The 22,920-nt window shown below is 45.5% G+C and overlaps 1 protein-coding gene across 1 annotated transcript in view; it reads right to left on the bottom strand.

Annotated features, from left to right (window-relative positions):
* Positions 1–4,265: 4,265 nt before the first annotated feature.
* The window catches only part of ttc27 (tetratricopeptide repeat domain 27), a 254,749-nt gene continuing 236,094 nt past the window's right edge, over positions 4,266–22,920 (bottom strand). Inside the window, exons 19-20 of the mRNA XM_038814813.1 lie at positions 17,087–17,187; positions 4,266–4,502 (exon numbers count right to left, since the gene is read on the bottom strand). Of these exons, the coding sequence (XP_038670741.1) occupies positions 4,380–4,502; positions 17,087–17,187 (224 nt within the window). The 3' untranslated portion in view covers positions 4,266–4,379. The remainder of the gene's footprint in view (positions 4,503–17,086; positions 17,188–22,920) is intronic.

Below are 22,920 nucleotides of genomic sequence, written 5' to 3'. Positions count from 1 at the left end.
GTTCCATTGGAGGAGCGTGTACGAGGGCCAAAGGGACCCAAAACCATTTCCTCCATTTTTGTCAGCAACAAACAAGGTAAGAGAAAATGGTGGGTCGTGCAGGTCGGCTGGCGTGGGTCGGCCGGGTTGGGTCCCAAAGGTTGGCCGGTTGGTAAAAATGGGTACCCGGAAAAAAACTTTGAAGAACACTGACCTATTTTCTAAGGATCTGTATCCCTCTGCTCCATGCCCATTCATGTATCTGTCAACTATCATGTATCATGTATGCTATCGTGCCCGCCTCTACCACCTCCGCTGGCAACGCGTTCCAGGCACCCACCAACCTCTGTGTAAAGAACTTCCCACGCATATCTCCCTTAAACTTTTCCCCTCTCACCTTGAACTCGTGACCCCTAGTAATTGAGTCCCCCACTCTGGGAAAAAGCTTCTTGCTATCCACCCTGTCTATACCGCTCAAGATTTTGTAGACCTCAATCAGGTCCCCCCTCAACCTCCGTCTTTCTAATGAAAATAATCCTAATCTACTCAACCTCTCTTCATAGCTAGCGCAAACGATTGTAAATTAAGTAGAAACAGGCTGTTAGGGAGAGCTCCCAGAAAGTCGCCATGCTCCAGCGCCAAGTTGTTGCAAGATTGCGATTGTCGCATCGTCTCTAATTAAAAAATATATATTTTACAGGATGTGGATGCTGCTGGTTAGGCCAGCATTTACTGCTCATCCCTAGTTGCTCTTCAGGAAGCGAGCTGTCTTCTTGAACCGCTGCAATCCTTTCATTGTCAGAGCTTCACAAACAGGACTTGTATATAAGATATCATGCAGTCATCCATAAGAAGTATCACTCTCAACAACGATGATGATGGCAATGGGAAGGATAAATGCAGACCAGGTACCAAGGAATCACCTCTGCACTTCTTCAAATAAGAATAGAAGATACAAGAGCAGGAGTGTACCTTGCAGCCTATATACATATATATATATATGTGTGCGCGCCATGGAAACCCTCATATGCAGCTCCAGATCAGAGAGGATTTCATTTTAATGACCAATCAGAAATGTAGTACCTCAGACAATGTAGCACTCCCTCAGTACTACACCAGAGTGTTTTCACTTTAATGACCCTCAGAAATACAGCACCTCAGACAATGCAGCACTCCCTCACCAGACACCAGAGTGTCAACCTAGATTGCATGCTCTGGGGTAAGTCCTCAATGCTGCATTCTTCTTTTGCACAGTCACCAGCTTTGTGACCTGTGACATTTCTTTCCTTTTTCTCTTATTTAATTTCTGTACATCAAAACAGCTTCTATTAAAGTGTTTCCTCAGGAGAATAGTAAGACAAGAAATGTGTTGATTGTGGAACAGAAGCTGGGTTTGACCCAACGAGCAGCAGTGTTTTGTTCACATTCCTGCTTCACCTACCCCACACCACAGAGGTAGAGACAGAACCAGGCTATATTCTGCATGAGTTTTCATGACCGGGTTTTTAGAGAAAAGAAAATCCACAGTTCCTGGATTTCTGTAATTCTAATTACCGAGTGTGACCTGCTGGGAGTAAATGTACCACAAGTGAAAGTCTGAGCCATCTCGTTCCTGGAATGACTATTAAACACTGGGGTAGACATTCCAGAAACATAAAGCACCAGACCCTTAGCTGTGATACCTCCCCCTTAATAAGGCTGAGTGCGTCACGCATGAACTTGTAAATGTTGGGCAATCTGTTCTGAAAATGATTGTTCTTTTCAGTCAATATGCTTTGTGTGGATCATCCTGTCGAAAGTTCACTGGTATGTTACTGTAGGATGGAAAATTTGATTATATGTTTGCATATCAGGGTCTACCGATCGGCGGGCAGGCTGGTTCTGTGGGGGCCTACTTTACTCCGCACCGGGCCCCTGTGGGGCTCCGCCATATTGCCCAGGGGCTGGCGCGGAGAAGGGAACCCCTGTGCTTGCGCGGAAATATACCGGTCGTTCCATGCATGCGGGGAAATACACTGGCCATTCTGTGCATGCGTGGAATCACTCCAGCCGTTCCGCACATGCGCGAACTCGCTGCCGGCTGGAGCTGCGGGGACCACTCCGGCAGCAACCTAGCCCCCTAGAAAAGTGATAATTCCTCACTTTCAGGGGCCGCTGACGCCAGAGTCGTTGGCACCGGTTTTCACGCTGACGTGGGGACATCCCGCCCACAGAGTTTCAACAAGGTTGGCTGATTCACACCGTTCGCCACTGACTGGAGAAGTTGCAGATAAATTCATGGAATCTATCTTGGTCACATTTGTTATTTAATGTGTAGTGTGGGTGTTCAATGACAGAATTCCCTGTTAACTCATATTTACCGTATAATAACCCTGAATGTTAAAGTGCAAGGTAAGTATTATAAATTGTGTTATCTTTCTGACCTGGTATAGTAAAGGTTATATTGTTTGTTCAAAAATCATGGAATCTTGTGTCTTTATTCTCTTAGCAAGTGTCTTAGATCTCAAACTTTAAATAAAAAGTTACTGGTCGGTAATCAGATTGTACCAAAACCCTGGGGGGGGGGGTTCTGGTCCAGGATCATGACAGACCACAATTGGTGTCAGGTTCTGCTTCTATCCTAGATCCCACTTTCTGTGCAACCAACAGGTTTGCAGTATTGTATGGCAAATCTGACACCAGTGATTGCATGTGTGAAGAAAGCACACCTGAAGCAGCTGCATCCTGCCCCAGCCATCGTTCCTCCCTCTACCAATATTATAGCCTGGCTGTTTGGAGACATTGATACTGCAGAAATAGCTGTTACATTTACTTGATCAGCAATAGCCACAACCCTTCAAAAGCAATTGTCTGAAGTGCTTTTCAACCTCTTGGTGTGATTAAGGCACTTCCGAATAAGAGCCACTTCATCCTTATGGCCCAAGCACGTACCAATTAGACTAAGTATTTGCCTCAACAAAATTAGACGAGAAGGGATTTTCCTTTAAAACAGCAGAGCAGTTTGATGTCATCATTTTAACAGCAATTTGTTTAACCTGACTTCCAATTCACCCCAGAGATGGGCTACAAATACCCGTGAGTTCAGAAAGAAAATAATAGCAATCCCATACAGGACACATCTGTGGTTTGTATTAAAGTAACACGCCTATTATTGCTGCTAATGATTGGGCATTGAGACTCTAGAAACATTCATGAGAAAACCAATTGCTGAGGTAAAGACAAAATTCAGCTCTAGCTTCCTACATTATTCAGCTGTTGCACTGGTTAGGCTAACGGATTAAAGCAGTTGATATAATAAAACTCCACCATTTTAAGAAAGCTTTCTCTTTCAACAAGATGTCAAACGGCGCTCTCAATTGAGTTTTTATTTAAAAGCTCAGTCTGCATTCAATTTAAGGAATTTTGCCATGTTAAAGGTGCTATATTATTGCAAGTTGTTGAGGCAGAGTGCAACCTATTTTCCCTAGGTCACACACCTCTGTCCCCTAATGCAGAGCTGGTAACACATGTAGCTTCATCATCCCTCTGCCCAACCTTATTGAAAAAATGAAAACAAAAATGAAAATCGCTTATTGTCACGAGTAAACTTCAATGAAGTTACTGTGAAAAGCCCCTAGTCGCCGCATTCCGCGCCTGTCCGGGGAGGCTGGTACGGGAATCGAACCGCGCTGCTGGCCTGCTTTAAAAGCCAGCGATTTAGCCCAGTGAGCTAAAGTGACTAAAGTTACTAAGGTGAAAGCAAATTACTGTGGAGGCTGGAATCTGAAACAAAAACAGAAAATGCTGGACAATCTCAGCAGATCTGGCAGCATCAATGGAGAGAGAAGGGAGCTAGCACTTCCAGTCTGGATGACTCTGTCAAAGCTTTGACAAATGGTCACCCAGACTCGAAAGATTAGCTCCCTTATTGTTTACTTTGTTACTTCAGTGTAATTCCCATTATGTTTGATTTTGAAGTCTACACTTGTGACATCAACCTCCGTCCAAAATGAAAATCTCGACTATATAGGAGGCAACTCAACACCCGAAGGAAGGCAGGTTTCTCTCAGTGTTTATCTAACAGTGTCTGAACATCAAAGCAGGATATCTAATGGTTGCTGAGTCTTGGGATGTCCTGATAATACGATAAGGCACCATATAAATATACGCTCACTCTTTCCATTGCACTTTTAATGTAAATTTTGGACTGTGACGATCGGTTTACATTTAAGAATTTTCTGGAAAGCACATTGGAAAAAAAAATTATCAGAAAGATGAAAACAGAATCAAAGTGCCACCCTAATAAGCAATGTGTATAAAAGTAATATTTTATTTATAATTAACATACATCTAGTAACAACGCATTCCAGGTTTTACAGAATCCCTGGTATCTTGCCGGGAACATGAGATTCAGTTCTTCCTCATGACTGGTTCCGCAGCTGGTTGCTGAGGTCTTGAAGCTCCAGAATCAAGTTGTCCATTGTAGTTTTCTCATCAGCTAACTCGCTCTGTATTTCACCTGTAATAACGTCGGTGTAAACTTGCTGTAACAAGCAAGGTGGAAAATTGGGGGGGAGAGAAGAGGAAACAACAGAAATTTAAGGGCAAGTTTATTGTTCTCATGTTGACCACCACATCTATTTTACTGAGCAGCTATTTCTAATCGGGTCCTTTAATCAACCTTTGACCCTTCTTTTGCTCCTTACAAACATCAGTATTAATTACAATTAGGAAGCAGCATCAAATTTCATCAACACTGCGGATTGCCAAATAGCTATCAGCCAGCACCACAGCTGGCTTTTTAGAATAAACGTTGATGCTTAAAACTGATGCATCTGAAAACGTTACTTGAATAATCCAACCTGTTATAAACCAAGACTTGCTTCCATTTTTGGCCCACTCGGATGGCAGAATGCTTCATCATGTGCATCTTAGGGGTAAACGTTAAACGTCTTAAAATTTTTTTTAATAGCGTACCCAATCATTTTTATTTCCCAATAAAGGGGCAATTTAGTGTCGCCAATCCACCTACCCTGCACATCTTTGGGTTGTGGGGGTGAGACCCACGCAAACACTGTGAGAATGTGCAAACTCCACACGGACAGTGACCCAGGATTGGGATTTGAACCCGGGTCCTCAGCGCCGCAGGCAGCAGTGCTGAACCACTGTGCCACCCAACATTAACCATCTTGAGCACAGGCATTCAACAATGCTTCACAAATAAGGACAGCACAGTGGCACAGCCGATAGCCCTGCTGCCTCACGGCGCCGAGGTCCCAGGTTCGATCCCCGTTCTGGGTCACTGTCCGTGTGGAGTTTGCACATTCTCCCTATGTCTGCTTGGGTTTTGCCCCCACAACCCAAAGATGTGCAGGGTAGGTGGATTGGCCACGCTAAATTGCCCCTTAATTGGAAAAATGAATTGGGTACTCTAGATTTATATAAAAAACAATGCGTCACAACTCAATGCACTTTTCACACCTAAAAATGCTGCCCCCCCCCCCCCCCCCCCCCCCAACTTAATCAAATCACAAATGCAAAAACAAAACACTGCAGCTACTCGAAATCTAAGATGAAAGGGCAGCACGGTAACACACGTGGCTAGCACTGGGGCTTCACAGCATCCGGGTCCCAGGTTCGATTCCCCGTTGGGTCACTGTCTGTGCGGAGTCTGCACGTTCTCCCCGTGTCTGCATGGGATTCCTCTGGGTGCTCCGGTTCTTCCCACATGTCCAAAGACATGCAGGTTAGGTGGACTGGCCATGCTAAATTGCCCTTAGTGCCCCAAAAGGTTAGGAGGGGTTATTGGGCTGTGGGGATAGGGTGGAAGTGAGGGCTTAAGTGGGTCGGTGCAGACTCGATGGGCCGAATGGCCTCCTGCTGCACTGTATGTTCTATGTATCTATGCAAATTGCAGGAAATACCCAACCGGTCAGGCATCTTCTTCCTTTCTTTAATTCTGTCACAAACAAATAAAACCTCTGCACATTTGGGCTGAAAGGTCTCAATGGCACCGAGACTGGCAAGATTGATGCTGGAGGCAATCCCTGGAGTGTAAAAGATGAGTTTCATTGATAAAGGACCTTACCCTGAACCTCAGAAATGGCCCAAAGGGGCTTCAGGCAAATTATTTTGAAGCATAATCGAGGCAGCAAAAATCAGGACTTCTGTCCATGCCTCCATCTAAACAATCGGCAAACATTAAAGCCAAACAGTGCCTGCTGGAGGCATTCCTACCAATCTGCTTTTTGGGGGGCAGGCAGTGAGCAAGTGGGGACCCTGAACAGGACTCGAGGAGCCCAGCAATGTTTTTTTCTCACATTGCGAGACTGTATACCCCTTGTCCCAACACTGTCAGCAGTTTTTGAAAGACTGAACAGGTAGCGAATCCAGCTCTTGGTCTGTAACATTGTAGGTAGCAGATGAGGAACATATAAGCCATGATAGAATGGCAGAGCAGACCCAATGGGCCGAATGGCCTAATTCTGCTTCTATATCTTATGCTGTCAGTTTGTAACTAATTCATTAGATGCAAAAACCAACTGAAAAAACTCAAGGGAGGGGAGAAAGTGTTTTCAATTTCAAATAAATCCAGTATTCAGATAGATGAAAAGGGAAGAGTTGACAATCTGCTCCTGGTACACAGTGAACCGCGTAGGAAACCCACTGATAAAATGGGTTAAGAGCAGAGACTGCTATGACTTACAGGGTCACACACACACACACTTGTGCTGCACAGGAAAAGTGAACTTTAAACTCTCAGTGGCCAAAGATCAGAGTAAAATCAATCCTAGTTGAATTGCTTCCCTTCACAGAGGGGTTCTAATTTTGCTGGCGGCAGTTGTCACAAATGTTTGTTTTTCAATCCACGTTCTGCATAAAGGCAAGTGTTCTGTTCTATACTGAGCTATAACAAGGACGTTCTGTATAAAGGCAAGTGTTCTGTTCTATACTGAGCTATAACAAGGACGTCCAACAGATAGTAACAGACAGGTGGGAGAGGGGTTACACGTATTCTTTTAAAAAAAATAAGTTTAGAGTACCCAATTCATTTTTTCCAATTCAGGGGCAATTTAGCGTGGCCAATCCATCTACCATCCACCTACCCTTGCACATCTTTGGATTGTGGGGGCGAAACCCACGCAAACATGGGGAGAAAGTACAAACTCCACACGGACAGTGACCCAGAACCAGGATCGAACCCGAGACCTCAGCGGCGTGAGACACCGGTGCTAACCACTGCGCCACCATGCTGCCCTTGACTACTAGTATTCTGCTAAACCCTGCAAAACAATTGTCCAAGGGCATATGCTTTTCCAGCGCCACCATCAGAATATCAAGTGTGATTCTATCTAGCTCCTTGATTAGGGGTCTTTCTCAAGAAGAAATCCCTGAGCTGGTGATCCGTAGGTCTGTTCCAACTTTAAGTACAGATTTACTCATTACATTCTGTCATAGAGCAGGAAATTTGGAGAACTGGTAACTGACCAAAGGCTTTGTGAGTAAATGCAGTGTCAGATCAAAGCCTCAGTATTGAAGCATCTCTGAGTCACTTGATGGTTGGATGTGCGTATGGAATTGCACTCTTCAAGAGAGTAAAAAATAAATGCAAATTTTAAAAAAAAGTACCCAATTCTTTTTATTCCAATTAAGGGGCAATTTAATTTAGCGTGACCAATCTACCTACCCTGCCCATCTTTTTGGGTTGGCGGGGTGGGTGGGGGGGGGGGGGGGGGGGGGGGGGGGGGGGGGGGGGTGGGGTGGTGAGACCCACATAGACACGGGGAGAATGTGCAAACTCCACACGGACAGTGACCCGGGCGGGACTGGGATTGAACCCGGGACCTCAGCGCCGTGAGGCAGCAGTGCTAACCACCGGGTCGCCCCAAAATAGTTAAATAAAAGAACATTTGAAAAAATGTAAGGAAGCTTTGTTTTTAAAGACAATGTGAATTGAGGAACAATTGTTACAAAAGCTGTTCTGTAGGAGGGGAAGAGAGATGAACATTTGGTTAGGATTGGCTTACAAATGAAGGGCTGGCTATCCTGGCAGTACTCCCCATTTGTAAAACAGATGTGCTTCTGAACTAGCTTGTAAATTGCTCCTGTAATATGCAAGACAATAAATGTGTCACTATTAACCACAATAGTTTCCTTTGTGACCAAATGGGAAAAAAATTCAATGAAGACATTTTTTGTTTCCAAACTACAGAGAAATTTATGGGGAAATTTTAACCCTTTGATAACAGTGGGAGCAATTCCCCTTCCCCCATCTCCCCGATTGCAATTAATGAAAAGGTGGACTATTGCCCCCTTGCTCCAAAGGCAAGAACACTACATCCAGATGTATGGAAGAGTAGTGCAAATTGATGTATCATTGAACTTCCCAATTTTTCTGGGAAAGGGGCTTGACTCTATAGTCAACTTCAAAGCAGAGGACCCAAGATTTAGTCACTTGGTATAGGGAACTCACATTTGCTGCCAGTGTTCAGCCACTCAGTCCCATGGCAAACCACCACACCAGCATATTGGGCTTTGGGTTGCCTGTTTGGCACTACATGATTAGGCATTTTCTCCTTATTCTGAGAAATTGGCAAACGTACTTCATAGTTGGATATATTGGTCTGGGTATTAACCAGGGCAGGTTACATAGGCAGGATGGAGGTGGAGTTAGGCACATAAAATCCCAAAGTCTGGGATTTCCCTACACACAATGGAATTTTAACTTCAGTGTGCATTTTTGGAACTTGACAAGTTCCCTGCCAGGAACTCAACCTGATTGACAAGCTTGGCTTCAGGTGGGGATGGTTCCAGAGCAGGCTGTGGCACGGTTGGCAGGCCAGACCTCCGAATCTTTGGGAGAGGGGGTGTCTTTGTGTGGGTGAGTGTGTGGTGGAAGCACTCTCTCCCCTCTGGGCCCACAAGCAATTCTGGAAAGGCTCCTCCCTAAATCTATACCTGCAACCCTCCGGCTGCTAATTCCACACCCCCCCCCCCACCCTCCCCAAAGGCCCAGGAAAAACAACCACCCACTATAAAACTGCCAATGTTGGTTAACGCAAAAGGCAGCTGGCCTCATTAAAATATTTAACTTGCCAACCCGTCTCCTGGGAGCAAGTTGGCACCTCCCCACCGTGTCCATTTCTATGCAGCCTAGAAGAGGGCGGATGGAGTCAGATTTCTGATCATTAAAATTGAAACATCTGACCGGCCCCATACCCACCTTTGTGGGCTAAAATTCAGCCCATACAAGCAACCAGGGGATGGGATGTTACAGTGGATTAGGGCAATCATTTCCCCCCTTTGTGACACAAGCTCAGTCTCTACTCAGACTCAGGGGCGGGATTCTCCCGAATGCCCGTGATGGCCCGACGCGGGCGTAAAAAACGGCGGGAACCACTCCGGCTTCGGGCCAACCGGAAGTTGCAGAATCCTCCGGCGCCAGAGCCGCGCCAGCCACCGCATGCTCAGAACTGCCAGCATGGTTCCGCGCATGCGCAGACCGGCGTATTCTAGCACATGTGCTTGGGGGGGGGGGGGGGGGGGGGGTTTCCCCACCCGGTCATGGCGGAGCCCTACAGGGGCTGGCATGGAAGGATGGAGTGTCCCACGCCACAGGCCCACCCGCAGATAGTTGGGCCCCGATCGCGGGCTAGGCCACCTTGTGCCCCCCCCCCAAGGACCGCACCAGCCGGCCGACCAGCCAGGTCCTGCCATGTGGGACCATGTCCAATTCACGTCGGTGGGACTGGCCAGAAACTGACGGCTGCTCGGCCCATCAGGGCCTGGAGAATTGCCGGGGGGCCGCTGCCAACGGCCTCCAACCAGCGTGGCGTGATCCCCACCCTCGCCCGAACACCGGCACCGAAGAATACGGCCAGGTCGGAGAATCCCGCAGCAGAAATTAGATAATTAAATAGACAATGTGTTTTGGTGGTGTTGACTGAGAGATATCTGCTGACCAGGTCACAAGAGTTATACAAAAATGACAGCAAGGAAACAGCTTGTCTGGGTGTTTAGTCTCCAACTGAACAGTCGTTCTAATCCCATGTTCCCGCCTGTTTATATTTCATCATATTGACTTGTTCTTCAACCATCTACTTAGTCAATTAAAAAATTTCAACATTAACTGTGTTTCAGTCGCTAGTTGCGTCAGCGCATTCCACAGCCTCACAACCCACTGTGCAAAAGTTTCTCCCTCTCTTTGCCAGGAATCTCTCATATCCATGTACCCTTGTCCTAGATCCCAGTCACTGGGATGTCTAAAATAGTGCACAATATTCCAAAAGTAGCTCCGTCAGCAAGATGCAAAGGCAGATTATCTTGCTTTTCTCTCTCTCCACCCCCGATCAGACACCATTATGATGCCTTAGCTGGTAACAGTCATGTACAGATACTGTGTATTAGTTTCTATCTGTTTCACATTAAACTCTAACTGTTCTCTTCAGCTCTTTCAAATCATTATCGAAATCCCTTTGCATAGTACTAATCAGATGGCATCTGCGTTAAATGTTATGCCAGTAGTGGATGTCCTCTCTTTTATTTCATTCATGGAACACACTGCAAAGTACACCGGAGCAGTCTCTGACAGCTGGTTGCTGCTTTAGCCGTTACCTTTTGCTTCCCACTGTGAAGCTAGTTTCCGATTAGGTTTTCTCATCTGAATGTTTATCCCATGAGATTCAGACTCTTTAAAAACTTCCTCAAGGGCCCTCTCAAATGTGCTTACCGCCTCAGATTTGAGGTGCAGCTTACTGGTCGCTGACTATTTATGGTTTTCACGTTGTCCAGATGGTATTGATAGGCCACCTGTAAAATACTGTCAGCATTTTCTCTTGTCGCAGCTCTTGATTGGCAGTGAATGAGGAACAAGACTGATTTTTGGACGATTACAATGCTGGTGCTCAGGGCTATGGATTTCAAAGTAAATTTACTCCACTAAGGAAGGAGCAGGAAAAACTGGTCGGTGTTATTACAGAGGTTGGTTGCAGTTATGCGAACAGTCCATCCCCAGAGCTATTAGCAGAGAACCAACCGCAAACACAGTTTGATCTAATCTCTACAGATGGGGCGGTGCAACAGTTGAGGGAAACTAAATGGGCAATCTACGAGTATGGGGAGACAGCAAGTCAGCTCCTGACATATCAACTGAGGAAAGCGGAGTAAGAGAGGGAGATTGTCCAGATTAGGGCGCAGGATCGTAGGCTGGTATCGGCTCAGGAGAAAGTGAATGAGGTATTTAGGGCCTTCTACGAAAAGTTATACAGGTCCAAACTGCCTCGGGATGGGAGGGATATGGAGGAGTTTGAGTTTCCCAAGGTGGGGGAGGAGTTGCAGGAAGAACTAGAAGCTCCGTTGGAGCTGGAAGAGATCAAGGAGGCGCTGAAATTGATGCAGTCGGGAAGGCACGGGGGCCTGATGTGTTCCCGGTGAATTTATTAAAATCTGTAGATCAGCTGGCCCTTTCATTGTTGGGGATATTCAGGGACTCCTTGGAGAGAGGTGCTCTGCCACAGACCCTGGGGCAGGCGTCGATTTCCCTGCTCCTGAAGAAGGACAAAGACCCCGCAGACTGCCTGTTAAAAATGTGGATGTGAAGCTTCTGGTGAAGGTGTTCCTGGTAAAACTGGAGCCTCGTCTCCCGGAGGTGGTGGGGAAAAACCAAACAGGAGCAGAGGTTGACGGCAAATGTGAGGTGGCTGTTGAACGTGGTGCTTACCCCAGTGGATGGCCGGGTTCCGGAGATCATAATTTCATAATTGATGCGGAGAAGACGTTTGACCGGGTAGAGTGGGACTATCTGTTTGTGATATCAGAGAAATTTGGGTTTGGACCTGAGTACGTAGCGTGGGTGCGGCTGTTGCATGCCAGTGTTTGCACTAACAAAGTGCCTTCTGAGCCCTTTTGTCTCTACAGGGGAATCAGGAAGGGATGTCCAAAGTCCTCTTTGCTGTTTGTGTTAGCAATAGAGCTACTAGCCGTGCCTCTGAGGACTTTCAAAGTTTGGGAAGGAATAGTCGGAGGAGGGGTGGAGCACAGGGTCTCGCTATACATCAACAATTTGTTGTTATAGGTTAGGGATCCGGAGATGTCAGTCAGAAGCATTGTGGGGATTTTGCAGTGCTTTGGGACCTTTCCTGGCTATAGGCTAAATATAGGAATAAGTGAATATTTGGTGGTCGGGGCGGAGAGGGGCTTGGTGGGGTGTAGTTCCGGCTAGCAGAACGTCATTTTCGGTATTTGGGAATCCAGATAGCAAGGGACTGGGGGAAACTCCGGAAGTTGAACCATACGAACCCGGTAGGGAAGGTTAAGACAGGCCTGCAAAGGTGTGACGGTCTCCCACTATCCCTGGGGGGCCGAGTGCAATCGGTTACGATGAATATCTTGTCAAGATTTTCATTTTTATTTCAGCGCCTCCCGGTGTTCCTGCCTAAGACGTTTTCAGGGAAATCAACCGGCTGGTGACTGGTTTTTTTTTTGGGGGGGGGGGGGGGGTAAGGGCCTGAGGATCAGGAGGACGATGGAGGAGAGTCTGTGAAGGGGGAAGCCTGGAGGTTGTTGGTAATGGCTCTGCTCCCGGTGGTGCCGAAGAAACACTCGACTATCCTGGTGGTTGCAGCCACTTAAAAAATTTGGAGGCAATTCTGTCAACATTTCAATTTGAAGGCTGCCTCAATGTTAGCTGCCATCTGTGCAAATCAGTTATACGAGCGTGCTAAGTCGGATGTCAAGTTTAGGGAGTGGAAGGAAAAGGTGGGATATTTGTTTTTAGAGGGTCGGTTCACTAGCCTGGGGGAGCTGAAGGGGAAATATGGAATGACAGATGCTGATGTGTCCAGGTATCTGTAGGAGCATAGCTCGGTCAAAATACACATTCCAGCCTTCCTTCTGAAGCAGCCTTCTACCTTGTTCGAGTGGATTTTATCCTGCTCAGGGTCGGAGGTTAGCAGAATGTCAGGCATATACCAACGGATAGAGCTGGAGGAGACATTTTCGGTTGAGGGTGTGAAGGCAAAGTGGGCAGAGGAGCTGGGGCCTATCTTGGAAGAGGAGGTTGAAGCGAGGCACTAAGGGTGAACATGACCTCGTCCTGTGCGAGATGGAGTCTCATCCAGCTAAAGGTAGTGGTTTGGGTAGACCTCACGAAGGCTAGAATGAGTAGGCTTTTCCATGGGGTGGAGGGTAGATGTGATAGGTGTTCGGGGGGCAGGCGCATCGCGTGCACTTTTCTGATCTGCTCAAAGCTGGTGGTCTTCTGGAGGTCCTTTTTTGATACTATGTTGCCAATCCTAGGCATTGCCCACCACAGATGGCAAGTTTTGGTGTTTAGGATGTGCGGGAGCTCCAGAGTGTGGGCAGACGTCCTGACCTTTGCCTCACTTGTGGCAAGGAGGTGGATCCTCTTGGGCTGGAGTTCGACGACACCGCCAAGCGGCTTGGCATAGCTGGAAGAGTTGGGAGTTTTTGCATCTCAAGAAGGTCAAGTTTACCGCGAGAGGGTCAGTAGAAAGGTTTTACCGTAGATGCCGGCTGTTTATAATATACTAAGAGTTGGTCACTGTTAGTTGTTTGGGACGGGGGGGGGGGGGGGGGGGGGGGGGTTAGTGGTGAGGTTCTAGTGTTGTAAGGGGAAATGGGGGGTGGGGGTGGTTCTCACTGTTTGGTAGTTATTCTGTGTTATTGTTTGCTTTGTATAAAAATTATCATAAAAGCATTTCCAAAATTAATTTACTCCACTCTGCTATCAGGCCATGCCAAGCATCATGACGCAAATTTGTGTATGGAGGTGAAAACTGCACCCTCTTAAATTGATCTTGCACTGGAAATAGTAGGGTTAGGGTTAGACACTATGTGTGTAAATTCAATTGCAATATTTCAATAAAGAGCTGAGACAGAGAGGCGTGACTTCAATAAAGAGCATGGAGAAAGAGGTGAAATGTTAATAAAGAGCAGAGAGAGAGGCAAGACTTTTATAGAGAGCGCGAAGAGAGACAAGACTTTGATAAAGACTGCAAAGAGACAGGAGATTTGGGGAAGGCCTTTTTTATTAGGATAAGACAGGATCTGGCCAAAGTGGATGAAGAGCAGCTACTTGTAGGAAAATCCACATCAGAGCAATGGGAGTCATTCAAAATGGAACCTGTAAAGGTAAAGGGAGGGACCAAAATGTCCAGAGAACGCTGGATGTCAAAGAAAATATAGCATTAGATATGGAAAAATAGGAAGACTTATTGCAAATACAGGGGGCTGACAACAATGGATGCCTTAAAGGGGTATAGAAAGTGCAGGGGGTTACTTAAAAAAGAAATTAGGAGAGCGAAGAGGGGGCATGAAAAAACACTGGTGGGCAAAACAAAGGAAAATCCCAAAGTGTTTTATAAGTATATTGAGGATAAGTGGGTAACCAGGGAAAGAATAGGGCCCATTGAGGACCAAAATGGCAATCTACATGTGGAGCTGAAAGACATAGGTGAGGTATTAAATAAGTATTTTGTATCTGTGCTCACTAAGGAGAAGGACCATGTTGGTATAGAAAGCAGGGAAGGGGATTGAACAGATTAGCATTGCGAGGGAGGAGGTGTTGCTGATTTTAGTTGGTTTAAAAGTGGATAAATCCCCCAGGCCCAGATGAGATGCATCCTGTGCTGCTGTGCGAGGCAAGAGAGGAAATTTCAGGGGCTCTGACGTCAATTTGTAAATCCTCTCTGGAAAAAGGTGAGATGCTGGGGGACAGCTAATTTGGTACCATTATTCAAGAAGGAAAGTAGAGGGAAAAATAGGTAATTACAGCCAGTGAGGCTAACATCAATCGTAGAGAAATTATTGGAAAAAACTCTGAGGGACAGAATTAATTTCCACTTGGAGACGAGGATTAATCACGGATGGTCAGCATGGCCTTATCAATGGGAGATAATTGCTAACAAATTTGATTGAAAAGCTGCTTTGACATTTCTATTGTTCAGAAAAACATCTGGCGATACAGAAAAATGTTTAACTGTATAAATAAGGACACCCACACATACAGCCATTACACCAGCGACATTTATACAGGGGCAGCCAATTCTCAATCAAACTGATGTCAGACCATCTCTTGGATATGGTGCGGTTAAAATTACTACAATGGAGAAACAGTGCAGATGTTCCGAAGTACATCGCATTGATTGTACACAGCATACAGAGAAGGATCAGACAGGGAGGAAAATCTCCAGGCCATATGGGACTCCTTTTATCCATGGAGGGAAAATAAAGAACGGCTCCTGCTTAGGAATGCAATTCTCCCACCTACGTATGTGTATTCCCAGATTTGGGAAAATAAATCTCTGTTGTGGGGTTACACTGTACTGTTAAGGTCCCAATAAGGAAAGTATCCAATGTGGCACCAATCTCAATAGTACAACATATCAGTTGTACTGCACTGTACAGTTTCTGTTCTAATTGATAATGTGACATCAGGATCAAAATATCATAAATTATTTGATGAAAACTGCAATGCTACATCTGCATCAGTCCCGAGGAGAGTGGCAGTGTGGATTGTGACTGCAGAATCACAGTTCTCCAGTGGTTGAAGGTGTCCTAATTTGCTTGGTTTATGTTAGGCACTCTACCTACAGTAACATCACAACTCTTGATTTTCAAGTACAATCGAGATCACAGGAACAAAGTTTCAGAAACCAGTTTGTAAATGTGTTAGTGAGCGTTCTTTGAGGGTGGACTGGGTGTAGGCTGGCCAATATTTCATTGAGCTCCATACAGTTTCAACCTAATGCTGAGCATCAAGGGAAGAACTTGTTCATGAGATTGACAGTGTCACAAATAGGACTGAAACTAACCACAAGCAAGTTATTAAGGCTGAGATCTGAAAACAGTTCCTCATCCGCTATGATTCCACTATATTTTCTCGAGGCAGCAGCTGGAACACAAGCTCGTAGTTATAAAGGGTTCATTGTGGATAGTGTGAAGCATCTTGCTTTTTGTCTATATGAGCCAGGGAGTAGCTAGTGCCTTAAGGCAGGGATTTCCAAATTTCAGCACCACCCTTAGGATCAGTTTATGAAGATGTTTTATGTAATAAAACCAAAAAAACAAAACAGGTTTAAGGTGGGCTGGAGTTGAGATGAGTTGAGAGAATTCACCCATACAGTTACGAATGGAACTAAGCTTGATGGGGGCCGAGGTTTAGAACACCAAAACAGAATATCCTCTAAAGGTAATGCCAGGTAAGTATATAAAGACGACAGTCTCACCCAGGTGTCAAGTGGAACGAGGAAGACTGAATCAACGATATTGAAGTTTTACCGATATATCATGTGCAATCAGGTGCACAGAATCCTGATCCAGCAAATGCACATTAGATGCAAAAACCTCAATGTACATACAGAAAGGTACACAAGACACGGTGACACAGTGGTTAGCTCTATTGCCTCATAGCGCCAGGGACCCAGGTTCAACTCCAACCTTGAGTGACTGTGTGGAGTTTGCAAATTCTCCCTTTGTCTGCCTCGGGTTCCTCTGGGTGCTCCGGCTTTCTCCACAGATCAAAGATGTGCAAGTTAGGTGGATTGAAGGGAGGCACAGTGGTTAGCACTGCTGCTTCACGGCGTCGAGGACCCGGGTTCGATCCCGGTCCCTGGTGACTGTCCATGTAGAGTTTGCACATTCTCCCCGTGTCTGTGGGAGTCTCACCCCCACAACCCAAAGATGTACATGATAGGTGGATTGGCCACGCTAAATTGCCCCTTAATTGGAAAAAAAAAAGAGTTGGGTACTCTAAATTTGTAAAAAAAAAAGTTAGGTGAATTGGCCAGGATCAATGCGTGGGGTTACTGTGATGGGGTGGGGGAGTGGGCCTAGGCAGAGTACTCTTTCGGAAAGGTTGGTGCAGAATCGATGGGCCGAATGGCTTCCTCCTGAACTGTAGGGATTCTCACTATTCTGATGTATATTCATATGAAAATAATGAAAAATACTGATGTTATCTGAATGCAACACATTCCTTGGTTACAACATCTTGCAATGCAAGTTTTGCAAATTGCTTCCAAATAGGATGAAATTCTCCCTGTATTGCTGTTAGCTGCGAAGATCATTCAGTAATTTTAAAATGTTAAAGATCTTTGTGGTGTTCTACCTGTGCTTTGCTGGACAGGCTCCGCAGGCTGAGGCGAGCTGAGGACAACATCTGCAGAGCCTCCTGAGGGTTAATCTTGCCTTTACTGCATTTGATTGACACTGCGCAAAAGAAAACAGACACACACCCATCAAAGACATTAAGGCACAACTTCAATTGCAGCATTAGACCACTCAATATTATGATGAGATACTGAGGAAATGAACAACACCGTCAGGTGCATTTCTAAAACGGAAAAGAAAAATTATTCAGGAAAAATATATATTTTTTAACATTATAGTTTTGTGAAAAATGAAGGAAATCCTTAGCAAATGACACTTAGAACCAAAACCTCCAGATGTTGGAAACTTGAAAATAAAACAAATTAAAATACTGAAATATTCCGCGAGTCAATCAACAACTGCAAAGGAAAAAGCTCAATGTTGTTTTGGTCAGAACTGGAGGATATTAAAGATGTATTGCATGCCGTACACCATCTTGACTTGGAACTATATAGCTGTCCCTTCACAATCTCTGAACTCCCTTCTTAACAGTACTATGGGCGTACCTACACCATATGGACTACAGCAGCTTAAGAAAGCAGCTTGTCTGTACCTTCTCGAGGGCATCAGGGATGGACAGAAATGCTAGCCTTGCTAGTGACACTCCCAACACATTAGAGAATATATATACACATTAAAAAAAGCTTGTAACGAGCAAGGGAAAAGGAATGGGAAGAACTCACCACATTCTCTAGTACAGAAAATGAGTTATAGGCAAAAGTGGTCAAGGGAAGAAGATGATGTGGAGATGCCGGCGTTGGACTGGGGTGGGCACAGTAAGAAGTCTTACAACACCAGGTTAAAGTCCAACAGGGCTGTTTCGAATCACTAGCTTTCGGTGCGCAGCTCCTTCCTCATTCACCTGATGAAGGAGCTGCGCTCTGAAACAAACCTGTTGGACTTTAACCTGGTGTTGTAAGACTTCTTACTAAGGGGTAGAAGAAGAGATGAATAACTGACAGAAGTGAAAATATTCCAAGTTAACAGGGGACACAATGAGAGAAGTTACAGAAATAAGAGAGACACACTTCTCCCCATTACAGGCGTTAATTCACAACTTTCCCCACCCCTGGAAAGTGCTGTATGGCCATTCCTACATTACGAGCACCGACTGCCAAGAGACAAAATTGGAGCTGTGGTTAAGTTGTGAGAGTTGCAAAATGCCTAGCAAAAAACATGAGATGCTGTTTCTCGAGCTTGTGTTGAGCTTCAATAGGAACTGTGGGCAGCCGAGGCCAGAGTGGCAATGAGGTGGAAAATGAAAGAAGTTACCTAGAGTAGATGAAGCCACCTTTTATGTAGCCTAGCTAGAAGAGACTGCATAGTGAGCAGCAACTGTATCATAAATTGCAAGAAGTACAAGTTAATTGCTGTTTTGACTGAAGCGAGTGATTGGTGTCCTAGATGGCAGGTAATAATAATCTTTTTTAACGTCACAAGTAGGCTTACATTAACACTGCAATGAAGTTACTGTGAAAAGCCCCTAGTTGCCACACTTCGACGTCTGTTCGGGTACACTGAGGGAGAATTCAGAATGTCCAATTCACCTAACAGCACGTCTTTCGAGACTTGTGGGAGGAAACCGAAGCACCCGGAGGAAACCCACGCAGACAATGGGAGAACGTGCAAACTCCCCACACTGACCCAAGCCGGGGACCCTAGTGATGTAAAGCAACAGTGCTAACCGCTGTGCTACTGTGCCTTCCAGGTGTGGCATCAGGTTCAAATCCCACCGTGGCAGCTGGCAGAATTGAAATTCAATGAAAAGATTTAAATGAATTAAGAAAAAAAATCTCGAGCAAGCTAGTCTCAGTAATGGTGACAGTGAAACCACATGGACTACAGGACTTCAAGAAGGCAGTTTGCCACCACCATCTCAAGGGCAATTAGGAATGGGCAACAAATGCTGGCATGGCCAGCGATGCCTCCATCCTATAAATTAATTTTTTAAAAACTATAATCGGTTGTGGTAAATGCACAGAGTCAAGCAGTTTTAAACCACAGAAAGAGGCCCTTTGAGACTGCTCTGTCATTCAATAAGATCATGGCTGATCTAGTAGCCCCCCCTCCCCATAACTCAATTGCAGCAATTAGGGATAGGCAACAAGTGCCAGCAATGCCCACAACCCGTGAAAATAATTTTTCAAAATTCGGTTCAGTGGATGCCAAAATTCACACAGTTCGGCAGAGTGAAGGAGAGAACCTGACACTGGTGTTTAGAGACTGACGGGCTTTACTTTCCAGAACATGTATCACACACCATTCATCTCCAACCAAACTTTCAGCCTCCCTCCTCTCAACAAAGGCGGGACCCAAATTGAAGCCCCACAGCCGAACACAATTAACTCCCAGCTGATTTACAATTAACATGAGAAGGTGCCAGGGGAAGGGAGAGGTAGGTGATGGGGGAGTGGGCTCAGGTGTCACAGCGGGAATAGCTCCTTCCAAACGCCGGGAGAGGAGAAATGGCAGAAAATGATGTTTTTCAATATAGGCTCGTTTGATTCTTGGAATCTACCATGAGTTCACTGCCAACATTGAGTGCATTTTTCACATTTTAATAACTGACAATATATCTGCACACTAAAGTTAGGATATTTATGTAATTAGTTATTTAAAAACTTGAAAATTAAATCCAGATGACTCCTGCAAGCAACGCCTGTGGCAAACTCTCTCTGATGGCGACCAGACATCATCAAAATATTTTTAAAAACTGCACCATGATTTCATTTCATTTGACGTTTATTCCAAGAAGACAAGTTCACTGAGAATCAAATGCAAAGTACCGATGCTGGAAATCTGAAATGAAAACAACAAATGGCAGAAATACTCACAGCTCAGTCAGCATCTGTGGAGAGAGACATGGAGTCAACATTTCATCAGAACTGTTCTGATTTTATTCTGATGAAAGGTAATCAACCTGAAACATTTAGCCCACCTTAGCCCACTCCTCCCTCACCTCTCCACAGATGCTGTCTTCACCGAGATCCTTTCGTTTATTTATTTGTCTAAAACCCAAGACCTCCCATTTCCAACTCCCCAAAGTCATCCCGCCTCCACCCTCAGATCATCAGCTGCTGCAACCCTCATCTTTGTTTCCTCTTGATTTGACCATTCCAATTATCTCCTGGCTGATCTCCCATCCTCTATAAACTTAAGCTTGTCCCAACCTCTGCTGCTGGGAACCTAAATCGCACCAAGTCTTGACCTAGTTTTATCTCCCAGTTGAGCAATGCCTCAATTTTAATATTCTCAAATTCCTCCAGGGCCTCCCCCATTTCTATCTCTGCAATCTTCTCCAGACCTACGTTCAGCGGCCTTGACATCTATCATTATGAAGTGCTTCAAGGGGTTGATCATGAGACACATCAACTCCATACTCCCAGAATGCCTTGATCCACTGCAATTCACATACCACCACAACCGGTCCACAGCAAACGCCATAGTCCTGGCCCTACACTGATCCCTGGAGCATCTCGACAACAAAGACTCCTACATCAGACTCCTATTCATTGATTACAGCTCCGCCTTCAACATCATAATCACAGCCAAGCTCATATCAAGCTCCATAGTCTAAGACTTGGCTCCTCCCTCCACAACTATATCCTCGACTTCCTGACCCATAGATCACAATCAGTAAGGATAAACAACAACACCTCCTCCACGATAGTCCTCAATACCGGAGCCCTGCAAGGTTGCATACTTAGCCCCCTACGCTACTCCCTATACACACTCAACTCTGGCAGAATTTGTCTCCAATCAATCTACAAGTGTGCTGATGACATGACCGTAGTGGGTTGGATCTCGAACAACGGTGAGTCAGAGTACAGGAGGGAGATAGAGAATCTAGTGGAGTGGTGTAATGGCAGCAATCTCTCCCTCAATGCCAGCAAACCTAAAGAGCTGGTCAATGACTTCAGGAAGCAAAGTATCGTACACACCTCTATCTGCATCAACGGGGCCGAGGTGGAGATCATTGGCAGCTTCAAATTCCTAGGTGTGCACATCACCAAAAATCTGTCCTGGTCCACCCACGTCGACGCTACGACCAAGAAAGCACAACAGCGCCTATACTTTCTCAGGAAACGAAGGAAATTTGGCATGTCCACATTGACGCTCACCAATTTTTACCGATGCACCATAGAAAGCATCCTGTCTGACTGCATCACAGCCTCGTGTGGCAACTGCTCGGCCAAAAACCGTAAGAAGCTACAGAGAGTCATGAACACAGCCCAGTCCATCACACGAACCCAGCTCCCATTCATTCACTCTGTCTACACCTCCCGCTGCCGTGGGAAAGCGGGCAGCATAATCAAAGACCCCTCCCACCCGGGTTATTCACTCTTCCAACTTCTTCCATTGGGCAGGAGATACAGAAGTCAGAGAACACGCACTAACAGGTTCAAAAACAGCTTCTTCCTCACTGTTACCAGACTCCTGAATGACCCTCTTATGAACTGAACTGATCTCTTCACACATCTTCTCTACTGAGTAGTACTGCACTCCGTGTGCTTCACCCGATGACTGTGCCTATGTATTTATATTGTGTAATTATGTATGTCCTATGTTTTGTTTTCATGTATGGAACAATCTGTCTGGACTCTACGCAGAACAATACTTTTCACTGTACCTCGGTACATGTGACAATAAACAAATCCAATCCAACGAAGGCTCTACACTTCTCTATCCCTCTTTGCTCCTTTAAGACATTCGATGAAATCTACCTCTTTGGCCAAGCTTTTGGCCATATTATCCTGTGGCTTAGTATCAAATTCTGATAACACCCCTGTGCAGTGCCCTGGGACGTTAAAAGGTGTGATATAAACGCAAGATGTCGTCACCTAATGTGGTTTAACATTTTTGCCTAATTTGATTTGATTGCACTATGCATCACAAATGTCCAGGATTGTGGTCAGATCCTGGGGCACCAGGTCTGGTTCTTGTGCTCTTGCTAATGCCTTCATCGAGATCAGTTAATGAAACAGGGTGCGTCCACTCACAGTATTAAACACCTCTACAACCATTACCTCCAGTGGCGACAGGTAGCAGAAGGTCGCACAAAAGCTATCTCCGGCCAGGGTCCTTGTTTTTTGGTATTTTTTTGCCCAGTTCCCGGGGCAGTTAGGTGGCCAAACTAATAGTATCAGGCACTGATCGCCGAAAGTATGTTTAAAGTTACAAAAAAGGATGAGGGAAAGGATACGAGTCGTAGTTCTTTGACGGAGCCAGAGAGAGTGGGAAGCTCGTTGGGAGGGAAGATGGTAGAGGTGACCTTGGCGGGTGTGGCGGCTCGTATCACAGTGGAAACGCACTGGGGTAATGGCACACAAATTCAAAAAATAATTTAGGAAACACAAGGAAGGGAGATAATGGAGGCCCTCAAAGACTGTCGAGGAGGCGCTTAGTCCGACACGGGAGAAGGTAGGAAAAATCTTGGAGGCCGTGAAAGAACATGGAGAGGTACAATCCAAAAAGCCCTAGTTAATTCTGGTACTGACATGATGGGCAGAATGGCCTTCCACCATGCTGAATCATTCTATGAGTCTGTGATTCTTAATAAACTGCAAAATATATATATTTTTACATTCTTTGCTTTACTGATGTTCAGATAGATACAGAAGCACTGCGGTAATTGAATAACTAACCACAGACATTGTTTGCAAAAGAGGGTGGGGAAAAGACACATTAGCTTCTTATTGCTGTCCAGTAACCCCTACTAGAAAGTGTATATGTGAGAGCACCACACGCCTGGGCTGTGATCCTCTCTCTGATGAGAATACTGATTCTATCCAA

The sequence above is a fragment of the Scyliorhinus canicula genome, chromosome 1 (assembly GCF_902713615.1).
Source record: "Scyliorhinus canicula chromosome 1, sScyCan1.1, whole genome shotgun sequence".
NCBI classification, from domain to species: domain Eukaryota; kingdom Metazoa; phylum Chordata; class Chondrichthyes; order Carcharhiniformes; family Scyliorhinidae; genus Scyliorhinus; species Scyliorhinus canicula.
This window is presented reverse-complemented; position numbering and strand designations above follow the sequence as displayed.